Source organism: Micropterus salmoides, unplaced genomic scaffold (assembly GCF_014851395.1).
Source record: "Micropterus salmoides isolate LMB-PRFRI ecotype aquatic unplaced genomic scaffold, ASM1485139v1 Ms_hic_scaffold_19, whole genome shotgun sequence".
In the NCBI taxonomy this organism is placed as follows: Eukaryota; Metazoa; Chordata; class Actinopteri; order Centrarchiformes; family Centrarchidae; genus Micropterus; species Micropterus salmoides.
In genome coordinates, this window is record NW_024041039.1 from 28,660,684 (window position 1) to 28,678,465 (window position 17,782).

General features: G+C 40.8%; 1 protein-coding gene across 1 annotated transcript in view; it reads left to right on the forward strand.

Moving 5' to 3' along the window:
- Nucleotides 1-17,579, forward strand: part of LOC119910855 (ovarian cancer G-protein coupled receptor 1) — a 30,389-nt gene extending 12,810 nt beyond the window's left edge. Inside the window, exons 2-7 of the mRNA XM_038729666.1 lie at nucleotides 8,964-9,260; nucleotides 10,864-11,013; nucleotides 13,892-14,025; nucleotides 14,195-14,417; nucleotides 14,735-14,915; nucleotides 15,004-17,579. Of these exons, the coding sequence (XP_038585594.1) occupies nucleotides 9,159-9,260; nucleotides 10,864-11,013; nucleotides 13,892-14,025; nucleotides 14,195-14,417; nucleotides 14,735-14,915; nucleotides 15,004-15,479 (1,266 nt within the window). The 5' untranslated portion in view covers nucleotides 8,964-9,158 and the 3' untranslated portion in view covers nucleotides 15,480-17,579. The remainder of the gene's footprint in view (nucleotides 1-8,963; nucleotides 9,261-10,863; nucleotides 11,014-13,891; nucleotides 14,026-14,194; nucleotides 14,418-14,734; nucleotides 14,916-15,003) is intronic.
- The last annotated feature ends 203 nt before the right edge of the window (nucleotides 17,580-17,782 follow it).

Consider the following 17,782-nt stretch of genomic DNA (forward strand, 5'->3'; position numbering starts at 1 on the left):
TAGTGCCGAACCACCTTAGCTGGACAGAGGAGTGGGGAGACAATGAGAAGACCCCATGCGCTAGTCCTACATTCCAGCTCCCACTCCAGACACGTGACCGATAAGCGGCGTGAACGTTCTCTGTTGTTTGTTTTCATTTAAGAGTTTCACAGCCTGGGGGAAGAAGCTGCTCTGTAGTCCGGTGGTGTCTGCAACAGCAGATATTGATTTACTATTAACATTAACTCTCTTGACCACATGAAGAATCAGTTTGCTGGGAGCAGCAGGAGCGCCACTAAAGTTATTATTATGAATGCCATCTATATCATTATATTGTCAGAGGTTTTCTCCAAATGTTCAACAGTATTTGTCTGTTTAAGTTTAGCTCGTTTTGTTGGGTCTGATGTCATGGTCAGCCACTAAAAAAACATTAAGGTTATTTTCTTCTACAAGATATAGTTATAACTAACTCAGTTATCGTCTTGTGCATGTGAGTTTAACATACTGTAGGTTTTGTTGGCTTTCACCTCCATAGTTACAGATGCTTTCAGCCTTCTCCATACGTCTGCAGCACACCACTGCCAATGTCACACTCACTGTCATGTGTTATCAGTTTACTCTGTGTGCAACACGTCTCTGTCATGTGTGAAAGTCTCACTATTATTGTGCTTTTTTAAGGGTCGGTTCAGTCAAATATAAAACAACAACACATTATTTTCTAGAATCAACATTTTCTCACTTTGCAGCATGTTTCCACATTCTGCACATGTGTGGTCAAGTTGGTGAAGGTGTTTTCTTAATTTGCTTGTCTAGTTGCAGTGTGTTGAGCTCTCAGGGCCACTGTACCCATCAGCAAGACGATATCATTTATTTGTGCCATCCAAAACAGTTACAAATAAAATCAATATATCAGGTTTTATGATGTGACAACGCTCTGATTAAGGTTTGGTTAGGTTTAGGCAAAAAAACAACTCAGTTAGGTCCAGGGAAAGTTCATGGTTTGAGTCATCTGATAGGGGAAAGGTAAAGTCATTGTTGAGGATGCTCACCCAATTTGTGACAATTTTCACTTTGTATTGATAACTGTCAGCCAACCATTGTCATCCTTTCTGTCAGTTTAGCTGAGTATTAAAACTTATAGTGTCAACTTAGTTGTAATCAGTATTTGGCATTTTCCCTCTGTAATTTAGGCTTTACTGACTTCTCATGGTAAATAATAAAAATAGCAATGTAAATCTAGAGAACTGCTGTTACCTGCCAATGCTATTCCAGTGATTTTTGATTATTACATTATTACACCTGACAGAATATTACAGTCGCGAAAGGAAATTTACTGTGGCTGCTGTCTTTTGACAAGTGATTTAGATAAGGATCAAGTTCAGAAAAGAAACTGATACATTAAAATTGATAATTTCCAACTAACATCCAGATTAAGATGTTTAATGTGTAAAGAAATTGCCCACAGGGTTTTGCTTCATTTGTATTTTACTTAACGTAAATGCTAAGTGCTTGAAATCAGTACTTAATGTTGTTGTGACAATAAGTGCATTTACAGGGGCGGCTGTGGCTCAGGAGGTAGAGCGGGTTGGCCGAAGGTCATTGGTTCAATCCCTGGCTCCCCCTGGTTGCGTGTCGAAGTGTCTTTGGGCAAGATACTGAACCCCCGAATTGCCCCTGGCGGCTGTTCCGCCAGTGTATGAGTGAGTGTGAATGTTAGTTTCCATTTGAGCACTTAGGCTCAGTGTATGAATGTGTGTGACTGGTGAATGCAGATATAGTGTAAAAGCGCTTTGAGTGGTCGAAAAGACTAGAAAGGCGCTATAGTACGGAGCAGTTACATTTACAGTAAAATGACAATGTCAGCCATCTGTGTCTTTGAACTGCAGTAGTATGTTTATGTTAGCAACACTTGTAGCAGTAAGCTGAGCTTTCTCTTAAATGTGCTAATCATGTCTAGAATTTCAGAGTTTTGCATTGTGTCCGATGTCACATGACTCCTTCTATGTAAAAGGGGTCTCTCCCCCCATAGAATCATTACCTGACTCCAGTGGGATAAAGTAGTAACAATGGGCCCCAGTGCAGGCTGTTATGATGGGCCCTTGGGCTACACCGTTAGCAAGCACTCACACACACTGCTTTCCTGTCCAGAAGGGAACCCTTAATTGGCAATTTTATTACCCTTGTTTCCTCGTTTTGCCACTGTTTAATAACTGATAAAATTAGATGCAGTAAATGCCTAATTCAAAGCTGCTTAAATTGATTTCTTTCCATATTAACATATTAAATTCAACAGTTCTCTTTATTTGCGTCTCTCTCCAACACACACGCTGCTGCTGCTGCAGCAGCTGTGTTGTGTGCGCCTGGACGCAGGAGTCTAAAGCGAGAATCATGTGATGGATTTTAGAGTCGGACTGTCTCAACTAGACTTTTGAATTTGCAAAGTACAGAAGTCAAAGAGAAAGTTATAAGGAGCATGGCCAGTGCGGTCATTGTCAAAAAGTGCAGGAGGTGTCCACTGTGCTGAAATAATGTAGACATTTTTCAGGTAATTTCAGTAGAATAACCACCCGAATCACAACAACCACATTCCTCTTCGACAGAGAGGCAAAACATGGTGAACAAGAAAGAAAAGTGGCCTACTCATAACACAACACCATGTGCTGAATACAGACCAGCTACGGCACACTCACAGTTTAATACCCACAAGCACATCCACACAATTAAACAGGTAGGCCTACTCAGCGGTGAGCTGACCCCGAAATGTGAACAGCCTTTAAAACAGCGGCACACCAGCCACACCAAAGCCACTGAAAAAGCACTTGTAAAGTACTCACCTACTTGAAAGGCATCCGACGAGCCTGCATTGAGCGAAATCTTTGATAATGTCCTCAGTAATCCTAAACAATATTATTTGGGAGCTTTGCAGCCCTCTCCTCCTGTTCTTTTCTCTCCCGTCTCTTCTTGAAAGAACTTTTGTGTTTGAATAGTATCACTGCTAAGCTTGCACATGTGCTCTGCTGGTCTACCGGTCAGATTTTCACCCGATTTCTGGAATCTTGTCAGATGATCAAATAAAAATTTAAGATTGGGCATTCATTTACATATTACCCAGCAATCATCACTGCATTTGTTGGCTATGTGGCATGAATACCAAAGAAAATAAGACTAAATACAATCTGTTGAATGTTGTTTTTTTTAATATTTCAGCGTATACCTTATGGCCTACTGCTTGCTACAGACTTTTGTGGGTAAAAAGTCTGTGGTGTCAGACACCATGGCAAAGGGGGAAATTCACATGAGTGTATATATAGCACCTGAATTCCACCAAAGACACGGTTTGAGATGATATGTGTATTTAGTATGCCTGATGACACAGCGTTTTTACCATGCAACTGACAATGACCAGCCCGTAATTCGGCAGTGCCGCTCCTGTGAAGAGCCCCAGTGCAGCTGTGCGGTCTGCACTGTCTATGCCTACGACTCTGTCTGACTCTGCCTTACACCTGATCAGATCACTGTTCTGTTGGTTAAACATTGCTGTTATGTGCTTACACATGTCATCTCTGTGGATTTTCTTCACCAGTGTACTCCTCTATGGTGGGGTCAATAAGTGAACGTGTGCAGAGCAAATAACTTTTTCTACAAACGAGTACATTTCACAGTCCGTCATTTTTAATTTTTAAACCAAATCACGAGATGTGTATGAATTGTAATTTATTCCAGTCACCTGGTTGAATAAGGGTTAAAAGCATGGGTTAGCTTGACTCTTAAGGAATGCACAATAGATCCAGCTGTGCCTAAAGCTGACAGTGGTTTATTTAGGAAGAGCAGAGAGATAGACAGTCACACAGAAGGACAAACTGAGTGAGAGAAGGAGAGATGATGCCTGTGGTTTAAGTGTGTTGTTTTAAATGGCAGTAAATGGTTTTATAGTCTGTTATTATGGAGCCATTCTTAAGAGGTTGGGATGCCAAAGCAAAGGAATATAGGGGAGGTTATACTCAGAAGCTTCACTGTCCATTGACTCTGTTATGTTCAAGCTGGAGTTCACAGAGAGGAAGCAACGCTGCATTTAGATACTATTCATAAATCCAGCTAACTTTCACTGACTGATTTGTTCTAACACGGTCAATGGACATAACTCAAAGTAAATACTTCACATCCTTACATATTTGGGACAGGCCTTCAGTTCCCTTCACATAAACCTCTTGCTCAGCAAAGATGGGATATAGGCAACTATCAAATTGTTTATTTAAACCAGTATGTATATTACTTGTATCAAATTAGGAGAGAGAGAGTGAGATGGTAGCCTTTCTTAGAAAGGATGAAAGCCAAATAATAATTTAAACTTGGATTAATATATGAATAATCAAGAGGAATAGACACATACTGACTTTATGACCGCTTGTAGTGAGTCACCACTTTTTTTAATCTCTCAAAATTAATAGTACTGATGTGCTTAATGTTTCCGTAAAATGAACTGAACGATTGAATTGTGGAGAATCTAACTGATCTATCCATGTGTAGCATGACCATACTGACAAAAGTTTTAACATTTATATTTGTATGCATGATCTAAGCAGCGTAGGCGTCGCTTTCTGTCTGATCGGGGCCTGATTCTTCTTAATACCGCCACCTACTGGATTAAACAGTGCAAAATATTTACAGTGTTAACCCAAAGTGATTCCATTCACTACTATAGTCCGTCTAGTTATATTTTTGTGTCTATAGTAGCATTCTCGCGACCCTCACGGGACCAGGGGGGTCCCGACCCCCAGGTTAAGAACCACTGGTCTAGCGAACCACAGTCTTAAAACTAAATGTACTCACCAGAACAGCCAACTTCTAATAAGCTTTTTCAATGGCGCTGGTTAAATTTACACAGTGCCGTGGGTACGAGTCACTCTAGCCTGATTGACAGGTCGCCATGGTAATGACTTGTCAAGGTACAAGTAATTCAATTTGTAGTTCCTTCGTGCTACACACAACATATAATTAAGTTTAGGCCTATCTTAAAATATGGTAACATTTAAAATAAACTCATCAGGAGTGTGTTTACAAGTGTTTACTGAGGTAATAAATCAGGTGAGAAGTAAGGACATTTTACTATTATTTCTAATGGAACTGGACTTCTTTTTGCAACCAGAAGAGTCGCCCCCTGCTGGCCGTTCAGTAGAACCTTAGCTTGGTAGCAGCTTGTTGTGATGCTGCATGTTTTAGGTGTGGTTGTTTTTTTACAATATCTACTGCACTTTACATGGAAAGACGGCACTACAGGGCATGAGCTAAAACTGAAATCGAATTTGAGGCCTTTATTTAAATTTTTCTGTATATATTATGCTTACATGACGAATTTTCCTGAATTGTTCTTACTCAAGTGAACTGTGAAACTATGTTTAGTCCATGAGTGAGTTAAATACGGGCCCACAGTGCAAATACATATGTAATGAGGTGTGTGTAGTATATTACATCAAAAGGCCCGTTAAACAGCCTGTTATTCACATTGAATAGTATTTATGTCTGAGTGTGAACAATACGATATCATACAACATTAAGAGCGTAACACTGACTTAATATAAAAACAGTGCTTCCTGTGTGTGATGTTACCAAACATCCTGAAACATGCATCACGAGCAGCTATCACTGCAGTGGCTGCTGCTGAAGTAGTGATGTGGTACAGATGCAGGATGGACGACCAAACCAGCTAATGGTAAAATAGATGCATTAAGGTGGAGCTGGAGCTGCTTCAGCTGTAATAAGCACGCTGGGTGAATGATGGCGTAGACCTCAGTGCAGGTTTTTTCTTGGATGAGTAAGTTCTGACTATGGTTTTATTCTTTTTGCTAGGCGCACTGATAAAACACTAATGCTGACGTGAGCAGTAGCGGGGGAATTCTCATGTTGCCTTTCTAATCATTTCTTATTTATTTTATAAAGGCTTTTATGTATTAGTTTCCTTTTGATCTCGATGAGTGTCCAAGGTTAAAGGTTGCAATCTTTAAAATGTAGTGTTTCTTGAAAAGCAAAACCCATTTCACAGGGTAGGGTTATTGAAATAATAATATTGTCTAGACATTTTCATCATCTGTGTGTGCTTACAGTGACAGCATGAATTGTACACCACTACTCTTCAACATGCCAACAATAGTATATACATGCATACGTAATTCTACTAATCTCTAACTAATGACGGCAGTGATAGACTTTAGTCACTGACACAATCAGCTTTAGTTAAATTATGACGAAATGGAAACTGCTTATGGGAACAGGATGTAGTCGTGGTTTTAACAGGAACACACACAGAACAGTATAAGCTGTGCTAAGTGAATATGGTTAGATGATTTTGTTTTGAATAATGAATCCTGACAACTTTGGTGATCCCCTGACTTTTCTACTAGCACCTCCATGAGGTTGGTTTCAAGGTTTAGTGTGTAATATTTCGATATTCCTAATTTAATATTAGGATTTATTGACAGAAATGCAATATAAGATCCATAAATATGTTTACAGTGGTGTATAAAGACCTTACATAATGAACTGTTGTGTTTTTATTACCTTAGAATGAGACATTTCTATCTACATACACTGCGGGTCCTCTTACATGGAAGTCGCCATGTTACGCCGCCATGTTTCTACAGTAACCCAAATTGACAAACTCCTCTACAGAGCACGTTTCATTGCTACGTTGAAAATGTACAAAGAAAAAGACGAACAACAACAACAAGAAGTAATGTTGGTAGTAGTAGTCGTCTGGTTTATTAGAAGTAAGAAGAGAAGTGAAATTTGGACAAATGGAGGCCCACACGTATTATTTAGCAGAAGAGCCGACAGAGCATGTCGGCCACTGTAGCTCCTCCTGCACGCTTAGAAAGGGAGGGGTGAGCGGTAACTAATGGTGCATTTGTGTGGTGTAGGAATAATAAGAATCTTTTTTTTCTCCTCCTATCTTTATTTCAAAAGGAGAAAAAAAGTGGGACATAAAGATTGAGTGCAGGTTCTCCTACTTACAAAGCATGTAGAGGTCTGTAATTTTTATCATAGGTACACTTCAACTGTGAGAAACGGAATCCAGAAAATCACATTGTATGATTTTTAAATAATTAATTTGCATTTTATTGCATGACATAAGTATTTGATCACCAACCAACCAGTAAGAATTCCGGCTCTCACAGACCTGTTAGTTCTTCTTTAAGAAGCCCTCCTGTTCTCCACTCATTACCTGTATTAACTGCACCTGTTTGAACTCGTTACCTGTAGAAAAGACACCTGTCCACACACTCAATCAGACTCTGAGACAGAGACAGACAGAGAGCTGTGTAAGGACATCAGGGATAAAACTGTAGACCTGCACAAAGCTGGGATGGGCTACAGGACAACAGGCAAGCAGCTTGGTGAGAAGGCAACAACTGTTGGCGCAATTATTAGGAAATGGAAGAAGTTCAAGACGGATCACCCTCGGTCTGGGGCTCCATGCAAGATCTCACCTCGTGGGTCATCAATGATGATGAGGAAGGTGAGGGATCAGCTCAGAACTACACGGCAGGACCTGGTCAATGACCTGAAGAGAGCTGGGACCACAGTCTCAAAGAAAACCATTAGTAACACACTACTACTGACACCGTCATGGATTAAAATCCTGCACGCAAGGTCCCCCTGCTCAAGCCAGTGCATGTCCAGGCCCGTCTGAAGTTTGCCAGTGACCATCTGGATGATCCAGAGGAGGAATGGGAGAAGGTCATGTGGTGTGATGAAACAAAAATAGAGCTTTATGATCTAAACTCCACTCGCCGTGTTTGGAGGGAGAAGGATGAGTACAACCCCAAGAACACCATCCTAACCGTGAAGCATGGAGGTGGAAACATCATTCTTTGGGAATGCTTTTCTGCAAAGGGGACAGGACGACTGCACCGTATTGAGGGGAGGATGGATGGGGCCATGTATCGCAAGATCTTGGCCGACAACCTCCTTCCCTCAGTAAGAGCATTGAAGATGGGTCGTGGCTGGGTCTTCCAGCATGACAACGACCCGAAACACACAGCCAGGGCCACTAAGGAGTGGCTCCGTAAGAAGCATCTCAAGGTCCTGGAGGTCCTAGCCAGTCTCCAGACCAGAACCCAATAGAAAATCTTTGGAGGGAGCTGAAAGTCCGTATTGCCCAGCGACAGCCCCGAAACCTGAAGGTCTGTATGGAGGAGTGGGCCAAAATCCCTGCTGCAGTGTGCAAACCTGGTCAAGAACTACAGGAAACGTATGATCTCTGTGATTGAAAACAAAGGTTTCTGTACCAAATATTAAGTTCTGCTTTGTAAGTAGGAAAACCTGCAAAATCAGCAGTGTATCAAATACTTACCCATTGTACATATTTTGCAAACATATCATTTGTAATATGGTTTTAACATTTAGTTTGCTGTCCATGTAGAGTGATCTAGATATCTGTGTATTGTTTATACGTTCTGATAATGCTAATCCAACACATCTTTGTAGTTGCGTCCATGTTGACTCCACATTCCGACTTAAGAGCACATGAACACACACTGAAGTCGGGAGAATGAGTAGGGAATGAGTATGGGACCATCCGAGGAGCACGTGAATACTCTGCTGCAATTCGCAACCCACACAAACTTTTAAGTGAACAGTTCAGTGAACTATCTCAAAAAACAACAGGATGGATTGGTTACATTTTAATGTAAAGGATTGCCATGACATTTGGTACAGACATGCATGTTCTCCTCTGTTCTGACTTTTCATCTAGCACCATCATCAGGTCACAATTTTACTCTGTCCGCTACTTTGGTTTATAAAAAAACACCTGAGAAACCAATGACATTCCCGCCAGCCTCAGCTAATGCAAATTCAGCAAATGCTAGCATGCTAAAACGCTAAACTTAAATGCTCTTTATATCAAAGAATCATCACCAAGGACCAAATCTAATGTACAGTAAAATGTTTCTAATCTCTAAAAAGCTCTGCTTTTTGTTCCACAGCGACCAAATGAACGTGGACTACCAATCAGAGACGCCAAATACTCAACCCGATGAGACAAGTTTAAGCCATCGCTGAGTGCTCAACCAACGTGAAGATTTGTGTGTCTGTGACGTTATAGTTAAGTGTATGTGTGAACATATCTGAAAACATTCATGTGAGTGTGTGGAGTAACTTGAGTGTGAGTGGGGTGTGTTATGATGGTGTTCAACATGTCTGAAGAGGATGTGATTAATTGCACAATCAGCCATGAAATCCACCAGTACCTCTTCTCCAGTGTGTATATCCTCGTACTATTGGTAAGTGTGTGTGTACACCTTGAATACCTGAACGAAACTTTAGAAAAGTGCATAGCTAATGGAAAATGGTTTGATTCCAAATTGAGGTCAGAGTGGTATAAAAAAACTATCACGTCTCAATCTCTAGAAAGTCTAGTTCCTCCTTAAGACCTAAAACAGTAGAAGTGACGCTTAAAGAACAAGCTAAGTTAATGTGTGCAAATTGCAGCATAAGAAGTCTTATGATGCAACTGTGGGGTCATGTTTAGTTCACAAGAATGGTCTAATGTTTGATTTTTGAGTTCATAAGGTATGATGCTGGGCAGTGACACAGTGTCACATAAATCTGTTGACCTTATGGGGTCTCCTCTGGATGCCCCTGTGTCCACCCACGGTTCAAAGACATGGCGTTTAGGCAGTGGCATGTGGTCAGTTAAGGGCGTTCGGTGCCGCCCCTCATGCAATTCCAATTGTAAAATTCATATTTGAGTTAAAAATGCTGTCTGTAGTGTTTTTCTGCGTGCAGAGCGTAGTTTTCTCAAGCCAATGAAAAAATGAGGATGTTCTCTGAGATTAAAGTGGTCTTGCTTTTGTCTTTGAACAGAAGGAAGTATTTCATTATACTGGTTGGTGAGAGTAGCTTACATTAAATTCTGCATACCCTGCTTTAAATAGAGTACAGAGCATTTCATACCAAAAGCACATCTAAACATTTTTTTTCTTGTATATTTGTGACTTAATCTCAGAAAATATTTGAGTTTTCTTGTAAATTTACGACTATTCTTGTCATATTACTCTCCTCCCCTGGCTCTGTAATTTTGTATTTATCTGTATAATGGCCCTAATATGCCGTTGTAGTGACCAGACCAGCTGAAGAACTTGAGTATTAAATGATGTTTTGTTATTATGTTAGATGTTATTCCTGTGACAGGGCTTTTCTTCCAACATTGATAATTTAAACACACTTCATTAACAAAATTCTATATATTTTAATTTTTTCTATTTTGACATTCCGAATGCCTAAAACAAATGTAGGCTACAACTTAAAGGACCCGTTTTAGGGATATCAATTGGCAGAATATGGCAGAAATTATAGATAATATTCACAAGTATGTTTTCTTCTCAGTCAAGTCTCAGCTTTAAATATACACCTAGCTGTTGAAAGGCGCTGTTACCCTCAGCTGTGGGCTTCCATCCTGGCGGGTGCCTAATATCACCAAAAGCCCTAGACTGGTCTTCTCTTCCAGCTCAGTATACTTAGGAATTACATCCATATTGGACAATTCTGTACTTCATAATTGCATCCAATGTCAACATTTATGGAGCGAGGTGGAAGTCAAGGTGGCTCAACCTCAACTGTGCTTGATTTCCCTAGCCCTAGCCATGCACAGATGTTGTAGAAAGCATGGATTTTAAAATTTTACAATTGAATGTCATCTGGGATTGTGCAGAATCATTTCATATGGATGTTTATGTTTGGTTAAAGGGTTGTCTGAGCAGAGGGGAGGCAAGTGTTCTATACACATACTTTAGTAATCAGGTGAAGAAGAGGCGGGCAATGTGAAAAAACTGCCTGATGTCAGAGAATCTAAATAATCACAATGAATGATTTTCTTGACTGTAGATTGGCGTTCCCTCCAACCTGTACTCTTTGTACCACGCTGCTCTGCAGCTGAAGCAGAAGAATGAGCTGGGAATTTATTTATTGAACCTCACTGTGTCTGATCTGCTATACCTGGCGTCATTACCACTGTGGCTACAGTACATCTTTCAGGTAAATGAGAACCACTCATTTATTTTGTCATATATGTATTTTGCTGAATACAGCAACTTAAAAAAAAACAAAGAACAAAAGAACCCTAGGAGGAACTTTTTGAACATTCACTTGTCAGACTTTATCACTATTCTCCGCACGTTCACCAAAAACATTTTGCAGAGCTTTTACTGTGAGGAGCAGCAGCTCTTTAAAGGATTTGCAGGAGTGAAGTGCGCTCCTGTCAATACATCTGACGAACGTCCGCTCTCTGGCCAACAAAATGGGTAGACTGCTGCTTCTCAACAGAGCAAATACACAGACTTTTCTAGATCTGCTGCCCTGTGAGCACATTTCTGATAGCACACTACATCTGCTAGGCTTCCAACTCCTCTAAAGGGGCTGTGTAATGGAGCTATCAAAGAAAAGAGGACACATGCACTCCTCACTTAGGGTCTATTTTGATCAAGTGTAAACTGTTCTATTCACAGTGGGAGATTTCCTTCTTTATTCTGCTCTGTGTTTACATCCCACCTCTGGCCTGACAGCCCTAGGTGAACTCACTGACACTGTGACATTTTATATCAGCTTTTGTGAGGACTGATGGGGGGACAGAAACCTGTATAATCAGACCAGAATCACACTGACAAAGGAGATCAGAGTAGTAAAGAGAAGTTACACTGAAAAGCTGAGGGGAAAAAAAGTGTTTCAGCCAACGGTCCCCAAGAAATCCTCAATTCAATGGCTACAGGCCTGTCGCCCTGATGTCTGTGATCATAAAATCCTTTGAGCAGCTGGTGTTGGCCCATCTGAAGGACATCACAGGCCTCCTGCTGGACCCCCTGTAGTTTGCCTAGAAGGTCAAACAGGTCAGTCGTTGATGCAGTCAACATGGGACTGTCCTACATCTGGCAACCTTCACTCGCTAGGGACATATGCAAGGATCCTGTTTGTGGAGCTCTGCAGTCAAAACCATCCAGGACAGTGATGAGTCTGCATACAGATCAAATCCAAATAATTTCAACCTGGAGCTAAACACACCTAAAAGATCGACAGTGGACTTAAGGGGGAGCCCCCTTTCACCATACTCAGCAGCACTGTGTCTATTGTGAAGGCTTCAGGTATCCACAATCACCCAGGACCTAAAGTGGCCATCCAGCATTGACTCCAGCAGAGGATGTACTTCTTGTGCCAGCTCAGGAACCTGCCTCAGGGGCTCCTTATCGTCCAGTTCTATACTACTATCAAGTCTGCATGTCCATCACTGTCTGGTTTGAATCTACCACCAAACAGGACATAAAGAGACAAACCGTTGCAGTGGTCGCTTATTTAGCAGGATTGCCAGTCATAGTCCCAGTCTGACAAAATCTACTTTGTAATTTACAGCCAGGAAAAACCCTACAAAGGAGTTGGCACAGCCACTAACCCCTTCAATTACCAACACACACAAAAGGACTGCTGAAAACATCATTGGTCCTGTCTGGCTCTCCATTCAGGACATACATCTCCAGAGTCAGGGCACGGTCAGGGAACATTATCCCACCCTGAACACAACCTGCTCCAACCTTTCACAGGCCATCGCTCAGATGAGCAGTTTTGGTCATATAATGTAAAAAAACTATCCCTATGCAATAACCCTGTAACACTAAAACATCTACTTTCCTACAATTTAAATATTTGAATCCTGCAAGCTGTACTGTACATAACCATATGTAATAAAAAATGTAATAAAAAATGAGTGATGGATATTAACCTGCAAATAATTGGACACAGATGTTGAGCACATAACAGAATAACTTTTTGTGTATTATGCAATAACTTTTTACATTTTGTGATCCTAACATTATGATGTCAGTGGCAATGTTTAATGAAAAAATGTACTAACATAGTTAGAGTTCCTAATCTAAAAACCAGGTCATCATCCCTCCTTGGCTTCCCACAGACACAATGCCTTGGACCAAGCTGGAGGCCATGCTGTCCATTTTGGATTATTATTTCAATACACAGTATGTCACATTTTTAATTTAAAAGTTGCCACTGACATCATAATATAATACCATCACAAAATGTAATAGGTTGTTACGTTATACACAAAGTAATTACTTTGTGTCAGTGGTTCTCAACTTTTTTTGGGCCAGCACCCCCCTATCCATTCTCTAGGTCCCTTACCGCCCCATCAAAAATGAGTTGGCTATCTGCCCTGAATATTGTTGATTATTATTGTTGTTGCTGTTGTTACTATTGAAAAAAACACATAATTAAATGACAAACAACATATTTATTACTTTACCAGGAAACAAAAAAGCCATGTGAATAGTAATTAAATATAATTAATAACTGAATGTTCCTCCCAGAAACTGTGTGTGAACCCAGAGACTGTTTTTTTGCATGGGGCACTTAATTTTTTATTTATTTATTTTTAGACCCTGTTTATTTATTTCTGAACTTTTAGTCCCATACACACCAGCACGTACCTTGAGATCCTCGGGCAGAGGTCTGATGTCTGTTCCAGAGTCTCGACTGAAAACTAAAGGGGACAGAGCGTTTTCTGTCAGGGCCCCGAGGCTCTGGAACAGCCTGCCTGAGGAAATCATGTCAGCTGAGTCAGTGAACTCTTTTAAGTCCCTTCTTAAAACATACTTTTATAGGAGAGTCTTTCCTGATCTTATTTGACTTTATTTTATCCCTTTTATTTTATTGTATTTTACTAATTTTATATTTATCTTAAACGTGTGTTTTAGTCTTTTCATTGTTTTCTTGCTTTTATCTTGTATTGTTTTTGTATTATTGTCTCTTGGGTATTATTGTCTTTACACTTGTTAAAGCACTTTGTAACTTGTTTTTGAAAAGTGCATCTGTTGTTTAGAGGCTAGTGTTTATGTACTTTGTGTTGTTTCAGGATGATGACTGGCGTCACAGGGAATGGTTGTGTCAACTGTGTGGCTTCCTGCTCTATGAGAACATCTACATCAGCATTGGTTTCCTGTGCTGTATCAGTCTGGATCGCTACCTAGCTGTGGTCCATCCGTTACGGTAATTTTGATTTGGTATGATAAAAATGCAAGCAGCGGGTCACCACCACTGTTACCTCCGCTCCTTCAACTTTTCACCATTGTTCCTCCGTGCTTATGCAGTTTTATCAATTAACAACCTAATTTGTTTATTTAATGCTAATTACCTGATGTCTTTTTTCTGTCTCCAGGTTCACCTCTCTCCGCTCTATGACTGCTGCATGGCTCGTTAGCGCCATCATCTGGCTGAAAGAAATCGCTGTGGGCATAGTTTTCTTCCGCCATAAAGAACTGAGCCAAAACCACAAGAACCAATCAGTGTGCTTCGAGCACTACCCCATGAAGCCGTGGGAGTATCCAATCAACTACTACCGCTTCACTATTGGTTTCATGTTCCCACTGGCCATTCTATCGGTGGGATAACTGTTTTACAAATCTATTACTGATCACATCTTATTGCATTTTAATCAAATTTGAGTTGAAAACTGCAAATCTACAGCCTTGTGTAACGAATTAATACATGTTTTCTTATTTTCGCTTTGTGTACACTACCTTGAGCATGCAAAACTCTATTACTTATTATCTTCAGACGTGTAACCCTGTTGTCAGTTAAACTGTGTAAATGAATGAGATGCAACATGGAGCAAGAAGAAAGGGACATAAGTCAATAGAGATACGAAGTCAAGTTAGTTATCATGGCAGTGATCCTGGTGCATGTTTTTTCTGACCAGATCAGCTACCTGTGTGTCCTTCGTGCCGTGGGTCGGAGCACTGGCACACAGCCGGATCAGAAGATGAGGATAAGGCAGTTAGTCAGCAGCACCATTCTCATATTCCTCTTCTGCTTCTCCCCCTACCACATCTTCCTGTTAGTACGCACCCTGCTGGAGAAGGACTGCAACTTTATCGCAGGTACAGGTTCTTATCTACAAAGCAATCTAGTGTTTAAGGAGGAAAGCTTCTTTGTCTTAGCCATGTGGTCTGCATTCTTATTTTTCAGGAATATTTAACTACTACCACTTGTCGCTGTTGTTGACCACCCTGAACTGCGTGGCTGACCCCGCTCTCTACTGCTTCGTAAGTGAAAGTGCCCGCCGCGGCCTGTACAGAGCCATATTTCGGCCTGTTAACAGGATGCTCTGCTGCTGCTGTCGCCGCGGCAATGCCAGCCCCAGCAACCCAGCCACTGATTCCAACGAGGTCGCCACCGACGAGAACAATGGCCATCCAACCGTGATGCTGCTCACACACACCAGCACACTCAACAACTTAAAAACAGACACTTCCAGCACCAACACAATTTTAATCACACAGACTGATGAAAAACATATCAAACCCATAATTGTCCAAAATAACAGACATTCACTGCATCTCAAGTGCGCAGACAGCGACAGAAAACCCAGCTGTGTGATAGTCCTAGAAGAGCAGAGCCAGAAGACAGAGAGGACTGAAGAGACTGACAAGAACACCAGCTAAAATTATCCAAGGAGCAGTCAGGAAGCATGCAAGTGCAGAGCAGTGGGATTAAGAGGACAAGGCCTTTTCTCCGACTAAGCTGGAGAATGCACAAGAGAGCGACCAGTAGTCCAATTTAGTCCGTTCTGGTTCAAGGAAATCATGAAGAAAGTTCAGTATGTGTGTCACCACTGATCCTCTGACGTCAGGTTTCATCCAGTTGAGAATATTACTGTACAGTTTGTCATAGAGGGTGACCAGGGCCTGTAGGACTCCATTCATCTTGTCACTGGTGCCTAACTTCTATATCCAGTAGGCTACTTCATCATACTTCATGAAGTCCAATACCAGTGAAAAGTGACTCCTGGCAGGTTGATTTGGGGCTTGATAATCTCTGATTGGTCAAGGTGCAGCACTGAATTGGAACTATTTCTATTCAACATGGCATTGCGAACTTACACATTATGCTTTGTTTCACTGTTATTTAAATTTGAGCAGCTAGCTCGGGCTCATTCCTGTTCTGCTATTAGAAAATGGGTACCATTGTTCTTTTAAAGGGGCTGTATGTAGTTTTTGAATGAAATCACTTATCAATTAATCACTGTTTTATTACCTACTTGTGAACGGGTTGTAACTTCACCACAGGCCTGCTTTCTTGGTGGCTTGGAACAGCTATGGTCTGTATCCTATGTGAAGAAATTGGTTCAGATTTCCTGAATGTGTGCTCCTGAGACTCTGGCCTCCTGATTCTGAACTGTACACACAGCATCAACACTGCAGCTAGCGAAATGGGCCTCCGTTTTGTTAGCTGCAGTGTTGCTAACACCATAAAACGGCTGTAAGGATAAAAAAAAACATTTTATGTACTGAAGCCCTACAGGCCAAACAGGAATCAGATTGACATCGGGTGAAAACACAAGTCAACATTAGCACATGCGCAGGAACACTTGTGCAGGAGCACACATGCTGGAAACGTAGTGGTTACAATCTGAAATGTCACCGCTAGAGGCCCTTAAAAACTACACGTAGCCCCTTTAAAAAGATGTCTGTGAACTCATTTGGACATTATGCAGTCTAAAATGTGACTATTAAATTTGGGACACATTCATCTTGTAATTGCACTGTTAGAAGATGACTGTAGACAGAAACCCTTTAATATCAAGATATCTCTTTATTTGAAAACTCTTTCTGCCATACAAACTAGAAAAATATTGATGCACAAGCACAGCGCATTCTCCACAGAAAAAAAATTAAACACCATTTTGTGTAGTAATAATAAAAAAATGTCGTAGTTATGAGATAAGATGTCATAATTATGATATTCTGATCTCGTAATTATGAGATCCCAACTTCTTTTCTCGTAATTATGAGAAAAATTAAGGAAGCCTAGTTATTATCAGTTTCTGCTTTTAATCTGCTTTTATTTCCTTATCTGTATGAGACACTTTTTCTGTAGTGTAGGTCAGCGATGACTGATGCCTAACTATAGTTAGTCTCTCACACCAACGGCATGTGTCTTATCCACTGGACCATCGCCAAACCTTCATGTCCTGGGGGCAGGGGATCACTGATTTTATGCATCATTTGCCTGTACCTTAAGCTTGTTAAAGGTACAGTTATGTACCCTTTGCTGTCAGCAATGATTCTGTACCTTTAAAAATAAACAAAAGTCCACGGTAAACACCTCAAAGACCATTTCTGTACCTTATAGGGTACTTTTTTGACAAATGTACCTTAAGGGAACAGAAATGATACCCCCATTTCTCTGTGTGTAGGCTTCCTTAACTTTTCTCATAATTACGAGATCCTGTAATTATGAGACAAGTTAAGGAGGCAGTAAGCAGTAAGGAAAAATACGAGATCCTGATCATGTAATTATTACATATTTTCTCATACTTACAAGTTAAGGTGTCTACATTTTTTTTCTTTGGTGAATGCAATGCGCTTACATTGAAAAACAACTCCATGGCTTATATAATATGTTTTCCCTGTGAGATAATACACTGCTCAAAAAAATAAAGGGAACACTTAAACAACACAATGTAACTCCAAGTCAGTCACACTCAACAAACTGTCCACTTGGGAAGCAACACTGATTGACAATCAGTTTCACATGCTGTTGTGCAAATGGAATAGACAACAGGTGGAAATTATAGGCAATTAGCAAGACACCCCCAATAAAGGAGTGGTTCTGCAGGTGGTGACCACAGACCATTTCTCAGTTCCTTTGCTTCCTGGCTGATGTTTTGGTCACTTTTGAATGCTGGCGGTGCTTTCACTCTAGTGGTAGCATGAGACGGAGTCTACAACCCACACAAGTGGCT